Below are 17679 nucleotides of genomic sequence, written 5' to 3'. Positions count from 1 at the left end.
ATTTAATGCCCAATTTCATCTCTTTCCAGATAGCAAATAAGAAGTATGCATTTGAAAAAACAGAGGTCCCAGTAGAATCACAATACCTGGAGGTTCGCTATTCGGTAGGTCATCAAAATATTTTAGCTATATTTTCTCATTTTTAACAGTTTATTTAAAACAATGGAATATTGAAGATTCATATTAGTTATAATATTTTTTATTAGCTGTTACTTGGCAGTAGTAAGGTTTTAAGTGACCATGTCATCAAAACAAACCCAGAAAAAATAAATGATTTGAGGTATACATTTTGGCTGTAGCTAACGACCCTTTTTTTTAGCTGTAATTTTCTCACCATTTAGACACCTATATACCAAACATTATTAGCATTATTATTAACACCTATATACTAAATATTATTAGGGTCATCATAATATCTATTGAATTTGATCAGGCTGACCTTCCTGTTCTACCATCAGACCTGCAGGGGGAGACTTTTAGCCATGTTTTTGGTACTAATACGTCCAGGTTTGTTTTATTTTTTTGATTTTCTTGCTGGGTTCAAAATTTAATTCTCCAGAGACTTGTCCTTTTGATCCATTAAACCTATTCATTTCAGAATATTTTGAACTCATGAGCTTCATGTTTCAAGACAAAAGTAACTGGTACAAGAGGATAAAACATTTTATTTTAACAATTTTATCAAAACAGTATGCGCAAATCTTCCTTCAGAGTTTTTTTTAATACTTTTTAAATGCAGAAATGAGCCTAAATGTTGGTTTTATAGATTTTGTTTCAAACCTGCTTTAAAAAAGATTGAAATTATCGAAACATTCATTTTTCAGCTTAGAGTTGCTGTTGATTGATCGCAAAATGAAAGGGCCTAGCTGGATAGATCTCCACTGTGTCCGTATGTAATTACTCTTCATATTCTTTTCTTTGGTGTTTTTATATGACCACTTTGCTGTGATCATTGCATCATTTCATACTACCCACCCTCCAGAAGATCAAAAATTAATTAAATGTGCACCGCAAACATTTCTTGACCAGTAGTAGTTTAGCAAAGATTTAAATAAATAATTTTGTCTGCTTCAGTTTTATCTATTTTGAGTTTTCAAAAAACAATTAAAATTTGTAAAATTATATGTTACATTTTATATAAAAAGAAATCAAGGGAGGGGAGATATTTACCCATCTGAATGAGGCAAAGAGTGGGTTTGATTTCAACAAGCAAATTAACATCCGACTCAGCTCTGACTGACTTCACTTGCAGAACCAACCAAACAAGCTGTCAGTTGGTGCAAGGTAGAGGTGAGTGGTGTTTGTTGGTTTTATGGTGCTTTCATTTAAGATGACTCGAATTGTCTATAATCTGAACCAGCAACCTAAGATAGATGACAGATGCTGCCTTTTTTGTTTCGAGTGCTGTGAAATCTCTCTATTCAGATATGTTTTTAATTTAGCACCATGATTAATTAGCCAAAATAAAGGGCTTTCAAAAACATTTTGACAGTTTGTTTGCAGCTCATTAAGTTTGCACCTGCATGGGTAAATGTGCTTTATTATTGTTGTTATTGTTATTATTTTTCAGGTTGTGGTGGAGCGACCTGAACACATAATGCTGCATTCCAGACACTTGCAGTCACCCCCACTGGTTGTCATGGCACTAAACTTGCAGACACTGCCAAACATTAAAAAGCACCAAAATGAGGTGAACAGCCTTTAATATATTAAAGTTTCATGTTGTATACTGTTGTGCTACATAGTATGATGCACCATGGTGAGAAAAGGAAAATTTAATAAAATTAAGGACTTAAATTATTAGATGTAATAGACATGACATGAGTGTAGCAAACACTTCAGTCACCAATCCATAAATGTTAGCTTCTCTCTCCTGAATTTGTTGTGAAGAATCGTCTATCTGTGACCTAGCTTGATGCAGAATCTAGATCCAGGCATGCTAACATTGTTTGCCAAGTTCCATGCAGATATCTCAAAAAGTTTTTTAAATACTTCACAAAAAATATACATAATTGTATAGGTACATGTGCTCTTTGAATATTGTTTGCAGTGACATGTATCAATAGAATGACTCTTTAACTAATGCTATGTTGACTATTACAGGTGGTGGCTGTTGGAGCTCTGATACATAATAGCTTCCATATGGATAGACCTGCTCCTGAACCCATTTACCAGCAACACTTTGCATGTATGAAATATTTATTTGAACTCTTTTATTTCTCTGCATGTCAAAGTTTCTCAAGATAACAGGAAAGAATAAAAGAATATTATACACAGTGAAATATGTTCTACAAAAATTATAATGACGTGTAGCTGGATGACGTGAACTTTTTTGGTTTCGTGCAGTGATCTCAAAGCCAAGTGATGCAATCTTGCCTTTTGACTTTCACGACAAAGTTGCGGTACAAGTAAGTATAAACACCCTTGTTTTTGTTCAAATGATGCCATGAGTGCTGGTCAAATGGGGTCCCTGCACAGCATATAGAAGTCATTTAAAATGATCAGTTTCTTTTTAATCATCGGCATTTCATGTAGAAATGTTAAATCAAAACTGAGAAGGAATATTAATTACCTCAAATACATGTTTGTCTTGAATGGGTTTATGAAAGTATGGTTTTGACTGCATCTTTGCCCCACAACCTTGGAAAAAGTTATTTTTGACCTTTTAATCTCCATGATGCACTTGTATCTGTGAATGACCAATGAATGAATGACTGGGTGGGAGGTGTCAAATGGATGTGTGATTGAAGTTGAATTACCATAAGTTAAAATAGTTCAGTGTTTTCATATATCTTTCCCTTATTTTCTAATTTTGATATGCTGGTCTTATTTTAATAAGAACAACGTAGAGTGCAAGAGAAAAGTTGCATAACCTAAGCCGATTGAATTATTTTCTCTGCAGATTTTTTTTTCATTGACACTGATTAATATCAAGGTCATTATGACTTGCTGTTTCTTTTGAGACAGTTTACAGACTAGTTCAGCAACTTTTTATTTCTTTATAAATATGTTATGTGTGTTCAGGGAAGAGGGGATTGTGGGTTTCTAGAATAAGTTTGTGCATGCTTGAACAGATCTGTTATTGTCATTAGAGTAACAAGATGAATGTGGAAGTGATGGCATCAGAGAGGGCTCTACTGGCTTGCCTCCTGGCCAAGATCCACAAGTATGATCCCGATCTCATTGTTGTGAGTATTTCATGTAGCAGTGCCAGAATTATGGGTAGTTTGTGGGTCAGCATTGCATCGGTCTTATTCAGTTACTTATTTTGATTGATGCTTTTGCCTTTCTTTTCTCCATGCCATCTTTACAACCAAGAACCCATTTTGAAGAACTAGAATGTAGGGTTTTTAATATTCAGATATGAAACTCATTTTGATTGGGGGATGGTGGGATTAGTTTTCACACAAAACTTTTTCTAATCTGGAAGGTTCTCCATCCACCACACCCCATCTTTGTCTTTTTATCTGAGCATTTGTGTCTTTCAGTTAATATTATTATGTCATTCATTAACAGGGACATGATATATATGGATTTGAGCTTGATGTTATTCTGCACCGCATCAACGTGAACAAGATTCCTCATTGGTCAAAACTTGGGCGACTTAAGCGGTCAGTCATGCCCAAGCTTACAGTGAGTTTTAATTTGCTTTTGGTGGTGTTTTTTCTGTGCATCTCACTGAGCTCAGATTGTCATAACAGTTAACATGAACCAGGCAGTTTATAAGAGCACTCACTTTTTTATGCATAGAAAATAGATATGACTGCTTCTTACTAATTCCTACTATCCTAATTACCCATAATTCCTACTATCAGCTAAAGCAGACATAACCATGTTCACTGCCTACTGTAGGACCTTTTTAGGCAGTCAAATAGGATCCAGTGTTGCTAATACATGGTATAACAATTACATTCTCAAAGGGGAATGCATAAACAGTCTTTCAAAAATGGCGTTTTGTGGCATGGTTAAAATATAATCAAGAAGAATATGAAAATTGTAAAATACAGGATCCTATGATCTAAATTAAAAAACAGAGTAAAATGTCTATGTCCTTAGGGAGGATTTGGCCGAGCAACCTTTGCTGAAAAGTCTGCTGTGTGTGGCCGTCTCCTATGTGATGTAAAGATTTCTGCCAAAGAGCTAATCCGCTGCAGAAGCTATGATATGAGTGAGTTGGTGTCCCAGATTCTGCATCTTAACCGCCGGCAGCTGGACTATGAGGAGATAAGAGATATGTACAAGTAAGTGACGTAGTAACAAGTTGGCACTGGTGTGTGTTGAGTTTTTAAATGGTATAAGTTAAAAATCATGTGCATGTTATTAAATACAGTATTTAACTGTTCTGCCGAGCCTTTTGTGTATTGATCAAGGGAAATAATGCACTTTTGTCTTCATTCTCAACGAAATGAGATCAGTAACTGGTCTCTGTTTTTGCTTATGTGCTGTTTGGCATTGGTAAACATACTGATGGCATATAAAACCATGCGAATTTAAGATGGCCACTAGGTTTAGATAGAGATTTTTTTTTTTCCAGTTCCACTGTGAAGCTGTTGCAACTGGTAGAACAAACGTTGATTGACACACGTTACATTCTGATGATGATGTATGAGCTAAATGTCGTGCCCTTGGCTCTCCAGATCACATCTGTCTGTGGTAACACCATGGTGAGTTCTAAAACGTCTGCTACTAATGTATCTGTTGATGGCAACACTTTGAGTCCTGGTAACTCTATCAAGACCCATAACTAGACAAATATGGACAGAAGTTTTTACAGGATGGTTACATTGAGCAAAAAAAATAGTTGCCAAGCTTGTTGAAACGCTAGTCTTTCTCATTTTGAGAAGGCCTGGGTTCTGATAAACAGATCTGTGACAACACCATAGTCAGTGCATAAAAAACTGTTACTAACTCATCTGTCAAGACTGACAGCTCTTCACAGTTACTAACACATCCAAAGCAATTCTTTTGTGAAAGTAAATTATTTAAACAGGTCTGGGGCAATACATTAGTAGGGGAGTATACTCCTTTTTGTTCCTTGAAATGAGTCGTCTTTTTAATATGATTTCATCCGCATTTGGAGGAGTTTGTTTCTCCTCAACAAAGATGAATTAATTTATCAAATTTGAAAGAAACATCCAACACACTTGAATGATCACAGAGCCGCACACTGATGGGTGGACGGTCAGAGCGTAACGAGTATCTGCTGTTACATGCGTTTGCAGAAAAGGATTTCATCTGTCCTGACAAGGAATTCAAAGGAAAAGCAAAAGCTGTAAGCATGAAGATTTCGCTTAAAAACTGCTGTCATTCATTTTAATGCTTGCTTGTAACTTTATGTTTGGTTTGTGCTGTTGTAAGTAACAATAACACTTTCAATTCAATCCAGTTCCAAAAATAGCTTCAAGCTTTCAGAGTAGACACACTTGTAAGAAAGTATTTATCTTTACTTAAATTTAACAGATTGGTATGGTCTGTCCATTCTTGCATTCACTCCAGAGGTATGCAAAAAAGTGCTCTGCTCAGCTAGATAACTGGATACTGTCTGAAAAGATTGTGTTATTTTTTTTTAAACACAAATAGATTTAAAATGACATTTATACTGCACATCTCATTATGATCTCAGCCTTACTGGTGTTGAAGATTAATCAAAAGTTTCGACTCCTGTATTCCTGTGTTGCTAAGTATCATAGATGTATGACTTTAAAAACAGCTTTAAGGCTGAACTTTCACCATCCAGCAAGAAAGAATGTATTTAGTCCCATGGAAGGAGGATTAAGTACTTGTCAGGCCACGTGGAAGCAATTAACAAAGAATCACCGCTATGTCCACATCCTCCTTATTTTCCACCCTCAAGTTAAGCCATTCTTTCTTGCCATAAGCTTTAAAGTTTGATTGTTCATGCACAGGTTGGGGAAGAGGAAGACGATCATGGAACTTCAGGAAAAAGTCAACAAGGTCGCCGAAAGCCTGCTTATGCTGGTGGTCTTGTGCTGGAACCTAAGAAAGGTTGGAAAAAGTGTTCTCCTGAGACGTGTGATCATGTCTACATTTTGTACTGTGCAGATGTTTTAGTGTGCATGCATTGGAGAAAGATGATTTCGTGATGTTCGAAGCATGAGGTTGGAAAGAAAGGGGATATAATAGGCTGTATTTTCAGCATAACTTTTACAGATCACAAGCTTCCTTTGCTAGCCAATGGACTGACCACATCTCTCAATTGTGTACTTTACAGGTTTTTATGACAAGTACATCCTGCTGTTGGACTTTAACTCCTTGTATCCCTCTATCATTCAGGAGTACAATATTTGTTTCACTACAATTCCTCGATCTTACACTGACCAAAACCAAACTGATGTGAGTATTGGAGCTACGTCCTGCACATGCATGCACAACGTGCACACAGAAATTTTACAATCGCACAGTTTATTTGCAACTTATGCTGAGCTGTCTTTTTTTTTTTATTTTTATTTTGTTATTAGCCATTGAAGCCTGTTGATTAATTTTTTTTTTTTTTTTTTTTTTTTTTTTAAACTTTCTAGAAAGTTTGGACTAGTTCTATGCACAGTAAGTTGTACCTTGAAGCATCTTTTACCTTTTTCCACCTATCCAGCAAGTTTTGATTCTGCTGATAAAAGATTTAAAATTGTGTCGTTCAGGAGATTAAAGATTTCAGCCAGGTTTTGCCTCCTTCAGACCTGGAACCTGGCATTCTCCCCACAGAAATTCGCAAACTGGTGGAAAGTCGACGACAAGTCAAACAGCTAATGAAAGCACCAGACCTTACTCCCGAGCAACAGATGCAGGTGAGTAGTGTTCAGTATTGATATCAGTGGCAAATCTTTTCTGGCAAACTTTGAAATTTCAGATATGAAAGGAAGAGACACTTTCTGATCCACACTAGAAATAAAGATGTTTTACAAAATATATATTTCACATGTGCATCTTACAAGAATTTATTTACCTGTCTGCTATTTGCAGTATGACATTCGACAGAAGGCTTTGAAACTGACAGCAAACAGCATGTATGGTTGTCTGGGTTTTACATTCTCACGCTTTTATGCAAAGCCTTTGGCAGCTATGGTGACTGGCAAAGGACGCGAGGTTAGTCGAGACAGTTTCTGGATTTTTTTGTTTTCTTGTTTTTCATAGTAAATACATTTATGTACCTCTCAACTGGTGCTTTTTAATTTCTTGGCTATATCTGCTGATTTGAACCTTAGGAAAATATCTTTGTGTGAAAGGGAGTTCTTGGAAGGTTTTCACTTTATGATGAAGCCTCATTGGCTACCTGATAAAGTTAAAAGTGTGTGCAAATTTGCATGGTTGTAAAAGAAATGTGCAGAATGACACTACTTTCTGTTCAGTCAGTTTCAGATGTGGTTCACTGATTTGTCATATTTTGATTTTCAGATTCTAATGAAAACCAAGGAACTGGTTGAAGGGGTAAGTGCACTCACTGATTTTGCTCAGCATATTCACTCCCACACTTGATCCTATGATTGTCAAGTTTGGATGGTTTTTGTGACACAGGGGATTTTATTCAATCTTTTAGTTCAGGTTTTCTATATTTGACCCATGCATATACTTAGATCATCAAAAGTGTTTATTGTGTAAGCAAAATGCATGCTTCTACACTTCAAACAACAGCTGTTAGTCTACTTTTATACTGTAGCTACACTTACTATCGTTGCTGTTTCTTTACTTCACATGAAATTTCACTAGAATTTGAATGGACAATAAAATTGTTTTCTATTTCTTCAGATGGGCCTTGAAGTCATCTATGGTGACACCGATTCCATTATGGTGAACACTAACAGCACTGACCTGGAGCAGGTGTACAAGCTGGGCAACAAGGTTAGTATCTGCTGAACAGTTTACAGAACTTCATTTTGTGTGACTTATTAGCTGTTTCATAGTGCTCAGCTCTGAGAGTAAATGAACTAGAAAGAGAACAGATCAGCTCGTTATGCCCATAAAATTACTTCGGCAAATTCATACTGATTACTTGTGCCAAACATAAAGGTGTTTGGGGCTGGCTTAGTTAACAGATTATATCTTTCTTTGTTAATCTGTAATAATTGAAATAAGTGACAGATATCATAACCTTTAATTAGTTTGGTCAGCACATAATGAAAATGTCCTCAATTGGCCCTTATAACAGGTTTCCAGGTTCTTAAAAGGTCCATCTTTTCATAGTGTTAAGCCCTTTTTTTTCATCAGATCATGCATCCACATAAAAAATTTGAACTATATACTATGATTAAGTGAAAAGGATAAAAAGATACCCAGATAAAAGTAAAGTAACAAGACCAGATGGTAGATGTGCTAAGAACCTAAGATGTAGGTTTTTAATGTGCCATTTCCCTCTGCAGGTCAAGACTGAGGTCAATAAACTGTACCGTCTTCTCGAAATTGATATTGATGGCATTTTTAAATCAATGCTGCTGCTGAAGAAGAAGAAGTATGCAGCATTAAGCATCAGCCGCAGTGCTGATGGCCAAATCAACACATCGCAGGAGCTGAAGGGTCTGGACATTGTACGCAGAGATTGGTGTCAGCTTGCTAAGGACACAGGAAAGTAAGTGGTTCTGGTTCTACCTCTTGCTGATTTCTACTGCCTGTAGGTTATGATGCAATCTTCCTGGTTGGTACTTGAGGCTTTTACATTTCACAGTTAAATTGGTGATTGGTTCTCACATTTTTTACTAACTCAGAAAGTCTTACTCTGGCAGATATTGCATTTGTTATTTACATGATGCTGCCTTAATTTTCTTTGGTTTTATTATTTCTTATTTTCTATATCCAACATTTTGGGATTCTTGTTATTTACAAATTATGTTTTGATAAATGTAATTCTCATTTCTATGAGATTAGAAGACATTTAATTTAAATGTAAGTATAACAAAATTCTCATTTGTACACAGCTTTGTGGTGAAACAGATCCTGTCAGGTAAGACACGTGAGGTGGTAGTGGAAAATATCCATTCCAAACTCATGTCAGTGAGTGAAGAAGTGCGAAACAACCAGGTGAAAATGGAGCTCTTTCAGATTACCAAGGTAAGAGATGATCTCTGTGTTCATTTGTTAGTGTGGGTACTTAGATGCATCCGTGACTTTTTAATGTTCCAAATAATTGGAAATCATGCTAACTTAAGGCTCCCCTATTTCAGCAACTGACTAAAAACCCTGAAGATTACCCAGACAAAAAAGCGCAGTCTCATGTACAAGTTGCACTTCGCATCAACTCAAAAGGCGGCAGAAAATTGCGGGCTGGTGACACCGTTTCGTATGTCATTTGCAATGTAAGTTGTTTTCATTTCTCATTACTGTACTTTCCTGTCTAGGAAAGCTTGAGTCTTGTTTACCAGTTCAGAGTTTTGTCTGCATCATGTTGCAGGATGGGTCAAATTTGTCAGCTGCACAGCGAGCATATCACACAGATGAGCTGAATAAGAGCGACACGTTAAAGATCGGTAAGATGTCTTTTTACATTTTACTAAGTGAAGTCCATTTTTCTAACTCCCTATTTTCTTCTGTCTCCTCTACTTTCTTGTCAAGTGAAATTTCGTTCCCTTTTGTGCACTGTGAAACAAATGTATTGAGCTTAAGGCCTTAGCATTTACTGTACGTTGTATACGCTCACAACAATATAGAGAATTATATTTATGGCCTCCCATGTACGAAGCATAGAGACTTTACGTTTCCATTATCTTTCATGTTTAATGTTCTAATGCAATTTTTAAATATCAGTGACTTTCCCCTTCATATAAACAACAATGGAATCAATAAAATGGTCAGTGTTCAGTGGTTTCGTCAAATGGCACCTTCTACTGAGGGCTATGTGCTCTGACATAATAGTCTTAGTTGCTGGCTTGTCATAAAACTTGTTAAGACAAGGTCATGGTCGCTGCCTCTGTCTGCGCCTGGATTTGTCATTGTCTTTGCCTTGTTGGTGCTGGATTTGAAGAAACAAAAAAAATTCATGGATAATTTGGTTATGGACTAAACCATTTGGCAAGTGCCAAGTTGCTGTCTTTACATTCTTTTGGGCCTGTTTATATGACAAGCATATATGTGTGTGGCAAGCAAATATATATATGTGTGTGTGGCAAGCACATTTGTGTGTGTGTGGCATGTGATAAGAGGGTGGCATCAACAATTAGTAATATTTTTGTTGGTTAAATATTTTTATATTATTTTATAAATTTATATAAAGAAGCCAAAAAGCGGAATTAAGAAAAATTTTGGTCCAATAGTTTTAACTATTGTTGATGCTGCTGTAGTGCAAGTGCATCAAAATATAAATGTCAGGAACTCTTTGTGTATCTTGTGGATAGGTTTGCTTTTGTAGCACTAATGTTTTCATTCTTTTGTGTAGACATTCACTACTACCTTGCCCAGCAGATCCACCCTGTTGTATCCCGGCTGTGTGACCCGATCGAGGGGACTGATGCTGCCCATCTGGCAGAATGTTTAGGTACATTAAAAACTTTCATTTAACTTGCAAGTTGTAAGGCTTGACAGACTATGTTACATTATTATTTGTGATTCCTCTTACTTTTGGCTGCCTCCTGTCTCACTGGGTGTTAGAGCAAAAGACAGTTATGCAGCTTAGCCATTTTAACTAGCAAAGGTTCTAAAAATTGATCCTCGATGTGTAGGCTATTTTTGTAATTTTATTTAGTCCCAGTTATATTTTTCTCGATCTTCAGAATCTCTTTTTTCAAGCGACCAGAGTTGGCAGGAGTAACTGTGTTTTTGTGTGTGTGTTTTTTTCCCTTAACCTATATTAAAGTTTGTTTTTGGTTTTTTGGGGGTTTTTTTGTTGTTTGTTCGGGTTTTGTTTGTTTGTTTTTGTGGTTGCACATGTGTGTGCATTAACATGCACTGTTTGTTCTAAAACAAAAGAGTCGCAGTTAATGACAGCAGCATTGTTACACAGGTCTCGATCCAGCTGGCTATCGACATAATAACACTCGTGCTACCAACGATGAAGAAGAGGCCTTATTGGCAGCACAGGTAACAGAAGAGGAGAAATACCAGCACTGTGAGCCTTTCAAGTTCATCTGTCCTCTGGAGACATGTGGAACAGAGAATGTTGTGACCAGTGTCTTCACCAGTGCAACAGCTGATCTCTCAGTGGGCAGAGTAAGTGTTGAACCGGATGGTCTTGCTTTTGTCTGTTTTCTTCCTACTCTCCCAAAGTTCGCAGGATTTTAAACAAAATTAAAGTTGCCCAGATGAGATCGCTGAGATACCATGGCTACTCTAGTATTTTGCACTATTATGGCATACATAAAAATATGTAGTAGTGAGTTTATGCAGATTTCATTAACAATAATGAGTGCTCGTGCAAGAAGGGATAAATATTCCCATTAGGTAATAAACAAAAGTTTATAAACATTGATATTCTTTGCATGTGTGTGTTTTGCACTGCTTTCAGTCACATGTTGCATACAATCTGGCAAGATGTCAGAACAATAGCTGTCCCTGTCGACCCTATCTGCACTCTGTCTACCTGCAGAACCTCCTCGTACAGTCTTTGCGCAGGCATATCAGTCAATACTATGCGGTAAGTGTTTGATACTAAAACTTTAAAAAAAGTTCTTTAGCATGTGTGTGCTGTGGAGTGAGGTGTTACACAGCGTCATTGTTAGATGTACTCAGCATCGGAGCAGAAAGTTAGCTGTTGGGGGCTTTCCTGTGTCGTGACTAAAAATCTCTCAGTTCCTGCCCAACATGTTTATCAGGAAAAGTGAACACGGATGAACAGAAAAGGTTGGGCTATACCTGCTTTGTGGCTGAGACCTTTTCCTTTAATCCTTCATAAGTAAGAGTACACATTACATCTGTAATTTCCCTCTTACACTGGAAGAGATAAAGTCTAAGTGCATCTTCCCTTTGCTCATACACCAGAATTTCAGCCAGGGTTATATGGTAGTATTACTAAGGACATTTTATTTGCTGGACAGACCATGTTTTTGCAGTAATATGCTGAAAACTTTGGTGATGCTTTTGGATGACTGCTCTTGATAAGATCTGCTGATACTCATGGCATAGGATATATCATGTTGTTGTGTAATGTTGACCTTATGGTGGGATCTGATTGCCAGGGCTGGTTGAAATGTGAAGATTCAGCATGTAGTGCCAGGACACGCAGACTGCCACTGACATTCCAGAGAGGCCATCCTATCTGCCCTGCATGCCAGCGAGGGGTTCTGCTTCAGGAGGCAAGTTTTGTGGTTTCTTCTTTTTCCTAATTACCCCCAGGGGAGCATAGGGCAAAGTTTTGTGGTTTGATGTTTAATGTTTGATGATTATATTTGTTTATTCATCACCGAAAACTCTAATGCATATTTCAGTTTCCAACTTTTCTTTAGGGTCTTAGTTACTTGGCCCCCACCACCACCACCACCCCTTTTTTGGTTGAAACATTTATTTTTCCCATATTGTCGTCGGGAGATGTGGCAGACAATGAAGCGGGCTTTACTCAAGTGCAGTGTATTTGATGATAAACCTGTCAGACTATTTTAAATTGTATATTAATCATGATTATTTCTACAAGGGTGGCTTGCCTGAAAGGTTGCTTGAAAAGAACGTAACTTTTGTTTGTGTACAGTACTCAGACTCCGGCCTCTACACCCAGCTGTCCTTTTACCAGCACATTTTTGACGTAGAGAAAGCCAAGGCATTGCTCACTATCACTGAGAAAGGTACAGTAAAGCATCAAGCATGAACAAACCTTGTGCTAGTGGCTGAAAAGACAAATGCATGTGGCAATGAAGATAACAATGAAGAAATCAGTGGTAAACTTCATCTTGTAAAGTTTTGATTAAGAAGCCAGGAAATAATATATCTTCTCCAAAAAAATAAAACATGGAGAGAAAGAGAGCTGATGTCCCTGAAAAAGGGAGAGAAAGAGAGATGATGTCTCTAAAAAATATTGTAAAGACATGATTAAACTTGATTGAAAGCATTGTCATATCTATTTGACAGGTTCTGCTCACTCACAATTAGAGAAAGAAGGTCCGGAACTGACAGAAATATACCGCCAGCTGAAAATCACAGCAGACAGCTGGCAGCGAGTCAATGCTTATTCCCAAGTAAACTTAAGCAAGCTTTTCCAGGGCTTGTTTGTGTTAAAACAGGAAAAAGTAAGAGTGTGATCATGTGTTTAAGAAGACTAGCTGCTCCACAGAAGTCCATCTGTCCCTTCCATTTAAATTTTTTGCTTAACAAAAGTGTCTTGTAATGTTATAACAATACTAGATTTAAAAAATTGTGCAATGGGTGGATAAAAAAAAACTTTCTATAAGTGGATGTGTGAAAGAAAAGAAAATATAGTGTGCTTTTGTTGAGTGAGGATTAAGAAGTGTTCCACTGGAAAGTTAATATTAGGAGAGAATGCATATTCTAAAAGACAAATGCCAACAAAATGGATAATGTAGAAATATTTTAATTCATGTGCATGTGTGTTTAAATCAAAGTTGAAGGGCAAAAAATTGCTTCGATTTGTGTAGTTTCTCAAATAGGATTAACAAAATATACTGTTGCTTGCTAAAATTCCTACGTGTTTAATTAAGTTTTCTACTAATTTTTTTTAATTTTGTTTGTAAGTACACATAAATTCTTTACAGTTTACTTTAATATGTACAGTTGAGCAAGAAATTCAAAACTGCAAAGAACTTAGATACTGAGTGGGTGGTGTGCATGTTGTGTGTGGCATGTCTATATCAAATATAGTGCTGTATCTTGATATTTGTCTTTAATGGTTCAAATTGCTAAAACTTTTAATATTATTTATCCATACTTCATCACATTTATGTCAAATGGAACTTATTTACCAATAAAATGCTTCAAATAATTGCCATCATGTGCTATTAAAAAACAAAGAACATTTATTCTATTGAATAAGCATTTAAACATGTTCTACTGCTTCATACCTACATTTTTTTTAAATTTAAAAATGGTGGAGCAGGTAACGATAGTACATTTTGTCACAAGACTGTATTGAAATAAATTCTTCCATGAAATGGCTGTTTTTGTAGTGTTTGTTCAAGTGTTTATTAGCAAAATAAAAAGAAATACAACATTATTCAAAAATTTAAAAGTTTGTTCTTGATTGTTTACCCATAAGTTATAAACCATGCTTGTACAGGGTAGTCTGCCTCTTATAATGAACTCGTAAAAGGTGAGCTACTGTTAGGTGACCTGCCCTGTATTATGTACGAGTTCAGACGAGTAAATGCTTAGGAGGAGTAACTTCATTTAAAACCAGTCCTTTTAAAATAATTTTTCTAGGTTGGAAGAAAAGGTGAGGCACTGCTTTTAAATCCACTGTTCCCATTGCCTGGTGGTGAGGCTGGAGGATTGGAACATACAATTTTACAGAGCAGATTAGTGTTCTTTGTTTTGCAGAACTTTGTAGCACATGATACCAAGGGGGAAAAAAATACTTAAATTACCATCAAGGCACTACAACGCTGCCAAAGGCACTAAACATTTGTAAAATCCAAATAACAGTGTTTTCTCTTTGGTAAATTGTACGCAGTGCCTGTCTCAGCAAATACCTCAAAATGAGCAGTTGTTAGAGTCGGTCTCACTCTCATATGAACTAACTTGGTATTTGACCAGCTAATGTCAGCAAAAGACAGATGTGACTTTGCACTCTAGGCAAATGATATGGAAGATAAACTGTATAACATGAGGACCTATTGATTGCCACAGGTCAGCTGGTATCCCAGTGTACTGAAATGCCAACTTCAGGAGGTACTGAGCATTTGCTGCTAAACAGCAACTGAATGTTCTGCTCAATGACTGTTGTTCTAGGAAAGGAACTACTGCATTCAAAAGCAAAATAAATCATATATGCTTACCTTGACATCAACTTTTTTCTATGACATCATGCATGAATAAATAACCATCAAAAATGTTCCAGAGGAGGTAATGCAGAAACTGAAGTAATAGTCTTTCAATTATGTTTCACCCTAACGCACCTTTCGTACTGCGAATGCCAGGTTTTGTCACAATCTGCCACTTTGCAGTCTCTGCAAAGACTTGGCTGACGGTTCCTTGTTTGCCCTTCCTCACATTGCGTCGTCCAGAAGAGGATGGTGCTCGAGGAGGTGGTTTCAAATCACCTGGCAGTGTATCCCCTTCATGCATGAGCCGAGACATGCGGCCCCCCTGATCGAGGCTGGCATACTCCAGTCCATCTCTGACGCGTGGAACCGGCCGTGCTGACTCTGGCAGTTTCCCATAACTGTTCAGTAGGTTCTGCATGCGCCCACCTCTGTCCATACTAGCCATCTCTGCTGCTTCCTGTTTAACACGTGGAACTGGTCGACTTGACCTTGGTGTTTCACCATATCTGTTTTGACATAAATTTTTGTTTGCTTTATTTGATGTTTATTTCAAATATTGATAACTTTTAAGTCAGTTCCTCTTGTACTGTTTCAGCTAGACAGCCTTAAAAAATAAAACCTAAATGTACTTTTCTAATAAATAATTTCAGAAAGACATAAATATTTGAACATGCATGTTCCTATGCACTCGCATATGGCATCAAAGATGCTTTTACATCAAACCCTGGATTGGGATAAAGTTTTGTGGAACATAAACTTTTAGGTCATTTAATTAAATCGACTTACAACAAATATCAAACTATGCATGTATTAACACTAATTTATGCCTCATTAAGATTCTTTGCTGATAAACGGTGGATTTGAGTGTTATAAAATTAATCGCCACAAAGGGAAAATGCACTCTACAAATTTTTGTTATATACAAAAGGACCCATCATGTAAGTTTGGCTGGGTTAAAAGGGTTGCAAGTCTTGTACAAATGCATGAATTTCCTAAGATGCTAATTCTTGCTTGGTATTTAAAAACACGTCTTACTTGTTCATTATCTTATTCATTTGAGGACCGGCACCCAAGTGTGCTATTTCAGCTGCCTCTGGCTTAACACGAGGTTGGCATCTGGCAGTGGCAGGTAGGCCATCAGGGTTGTGGAGAAGTTTACCCATTCTCTGACCCCGAGCCAGCTCTGCCTGGTCAGCTGCTTCCACCTTCACCCTGGGAACTGGTTGGGCATATTCTGAAGCCTGGCTGGAACTTGCCAGAATTTCTGACATCCCTCTTCCCAAGTGGTTTTCAGCAATGCTCTGTGCCTCTGGTCGCACTCTTTGAAGCAAATACATTGTTTGCAGCTAATTTACTAATATAACATGAATTGTATGATGAGGAAAAAAAAGGAAATGGTTTACAGGGTTAGGATCAAACGATCAGTACATTTTTTATTTCGACTTAAAAAAGAATTTCTCTGAACAAATCACCATGGAAAAGTGTATTTTTCCAGATACCAAAATAATGCAGAATGCTGACTTTTTGTATCAAACTCAGCTTGTCCATGGTTTCTTTCTGGGGAAAGTAAGAACACAGCTGACTGACCTTGGTGCCGGTGCAGACTCAAGTGGTACAGCAGGTCCACTTCCTCCCAGAAGTCCAGCCACTTGACCTCTTGATCTTTGGTAGTTGTCTCGGGCCTCATATGAGGGACAGCGAGGAGACGGAGAAGGTGTAACAATAGGCTCGTAATGCTCACTGCTGAAGATGTTGGTGGTGCCTAGGTTTCGTGAGGCATACTCCTCTGCCTCAGGCTTCACACGTGGGGCTTTGCGAGGAGTCAAATACTGACCTGATCTGTCAAAACCTGGGTATGGGCTGACAGTGGGGGTATCCATGGCCTGCAACAATGCATGAAAGGAAAATAATTGATATAAACTGTTAAAGATAAGTGAAATCTGCATCAGTCCTTCCACAACAGGGATACACTCTCTATATATATACTTTTTTCCCTAAACTGATGAAGTAATTTTTTTATGATTATTTATTATTATGATCCCGGTGGTGAGGAGGGAACAATCAATGCTGGGGTTAGAGACAGGAAATGGTTGGAGTGGGGGGGAGTGAAGTGGACGACATCCTGGTACAACACCTGACCTGGAAAAGTCAATACAGGAGAACACATACCTGCAGACAAGCAAACAAAAGAATGGACAGGTAAAGTCAACATCACGTGGTCAGGCAGTTGCACATCTAGGAACAGCACACGAAGGGGGTCAGGGCTGGCTGCCACAACCCACGACCCTGAGTGAGCAGCGTTAGCAGATACTAGTGGTGGCTGAGTTGGAGAGGGTAGGGATGGGAGGGAATGTGTCAAATGGGCAGGCAAATTACTTCTGTCGTAATTGACCGACGCGATAAGCAACAGAAAATGTTAATGTCACCATTCAGATGACCGATCGAATAAGCTAAACAATAAAAAATTTCTTTTCTGTATTCATATTCTACAATATTTTGTACAGCAATATATTTTATAAAATCAATGAAAGGCAAGTATACTTCGGTTTGTTTATAACACAGCTATCTATACGAGATTTATTGAACGCGGCTCGTTTGTGCGAACAATTGTCTCTTCATGAGCAATAATCACACGGTCAACTTTTATCCAAAAAAAATAAAAAGTATGTATACTGCAAAGTAAACCTATGAAGCAGAAAATAACACAGACAAGTGAGTGACAGAAAAAGCGATGAAAGTACCTTCACTGGTCGCTTGTACGTGATCAGGAAGTAAGGTATCTAGGGTAAACAGCAGCCATTTGACTTTTGTCTTT

At 37.4% G+C, this 17679-nt stretch overlaps 2 protein-coding genes across 2 annotated transcripts in view; one reads left to right on the top strand and one right to left on the bottom strand.

Annotated features, from left to right (window-relative positions):
- LOC112555143 (DNA polymerase alpha catalytic subunit-like) overlaps positions 1-14095 on the top strand; it is a 21593-nt gene extending 7498 nt beyond the window's left edge. Inside the window, 28 exon segments of the mRNA XM_025223374.1 lie at positions 30-104; positions 434-507; positions 825-889; positions 1253-1290; positions 1571-1690; positions 2104-2188; positions 2347-2408; positions 3093-3188; positions 3517-3633; positions 4057-4241; positions 4535-4664; positions 5159-5272; positions 5907-6006; positions 6233-6354; positions 6657-6803; positions 6979-7101; positions 7411-7443; positions 7762-7854; positions 8373-8578; positions 8925-9057; positions 9171-9302; positions 9398-9473; positions 10379-10477; positions 10943-11148; positions 11444-11572; positions 12114-12230; positions 12620-12713; positions 12997-14095. Coding sequence (XP_025079159.1) covers positions 30-104; positions 434-507; positions 825-889; positions 1253-1290; positions 1571-1690; positions 2104-2188; positions 2347-2408; positions 3093-3188; positions 3517-3633; positions 4057-4241; positions 4535-4664; positions 5159-5272; positions 5907-6006; positions 6233-6354; positions 6657-6803; positions 6979-7101; positions 7411-7443; positions 7762-7854; positions 8373-8578; positions 8925-9057; positions 9171-9302; positions 9398-9473; positions 10379-10477; positions 10943-11148; positions 11444-11572; positions 12114-12230; positions 12620-12713; positions 12997-13166 — 3141 coding nt within the window. The 3' untranslated portion in view covers positions 13167-14095.
- Positions 13595-17679, bottom strand: LOC112555145. Its single transcript, XM_025223376.1, has 4 exons — positions 17606-17679; positions 16452-16747; positions 15900-16184; positions 13595-15370 (listed from the first exon to the last, which is right to left on the bottom strand). Exons 2-4 carry the CDS (start codon positions 16742-16744, stop codon positions 14983-14985), a joined length of 966 nt encoding a protein of 321 aa, XP_025079161.1. The 5' UTR covers positions 16745-16747; positions 17606-17679; the 3' UTR covers positions 13595-14982.

The sequence above is a fragment of the Pomacea canaliculata genome, linkage group LG14, assembly GCF_003073045.1.
Source record: "Pomacea canaliculata isolate SZHN2017 linkage group LG14, ASM307304v1, whole genome shotgun sequence".
NCBI classification, from domain to species: Eukaryota; Metazoa; Mollusca; class Gastropoda; order Architaenioglossa; family Ampullariidae; genus Pomacea; species Pomacea canaliculata.
The sequence above is the reverse complement of the archived record's forward strand: the minus strand, read 5'-3'. Positions and strand labels throughout refer to the sequence as shown.

Bases quoted from the DNA above. Each gene is read 5' to 3' on its own strand.
- LOC112555145 (XM_025223376.1), bottom strand. From the start codon at position 16,744: ATGGATACCCCCACTGTCAGCCCATACCCAGGTTTTGACAGATCAGGT. The intron at 16,185-16,451 runs GTCAGTCAGCTG...TTTGCTTCAAAG, and splicing joins GAGTCTGCACCGGCACCAAG to AGTGCGACCAGAGGCACAGA. The intron at 15,371-15,899 runs GTAAGACGTGTT...ATGTCAAAACAG, and splicing joins ATGAATAAGATAATGAACAA to ATATGGTGAAACACCAAGGT.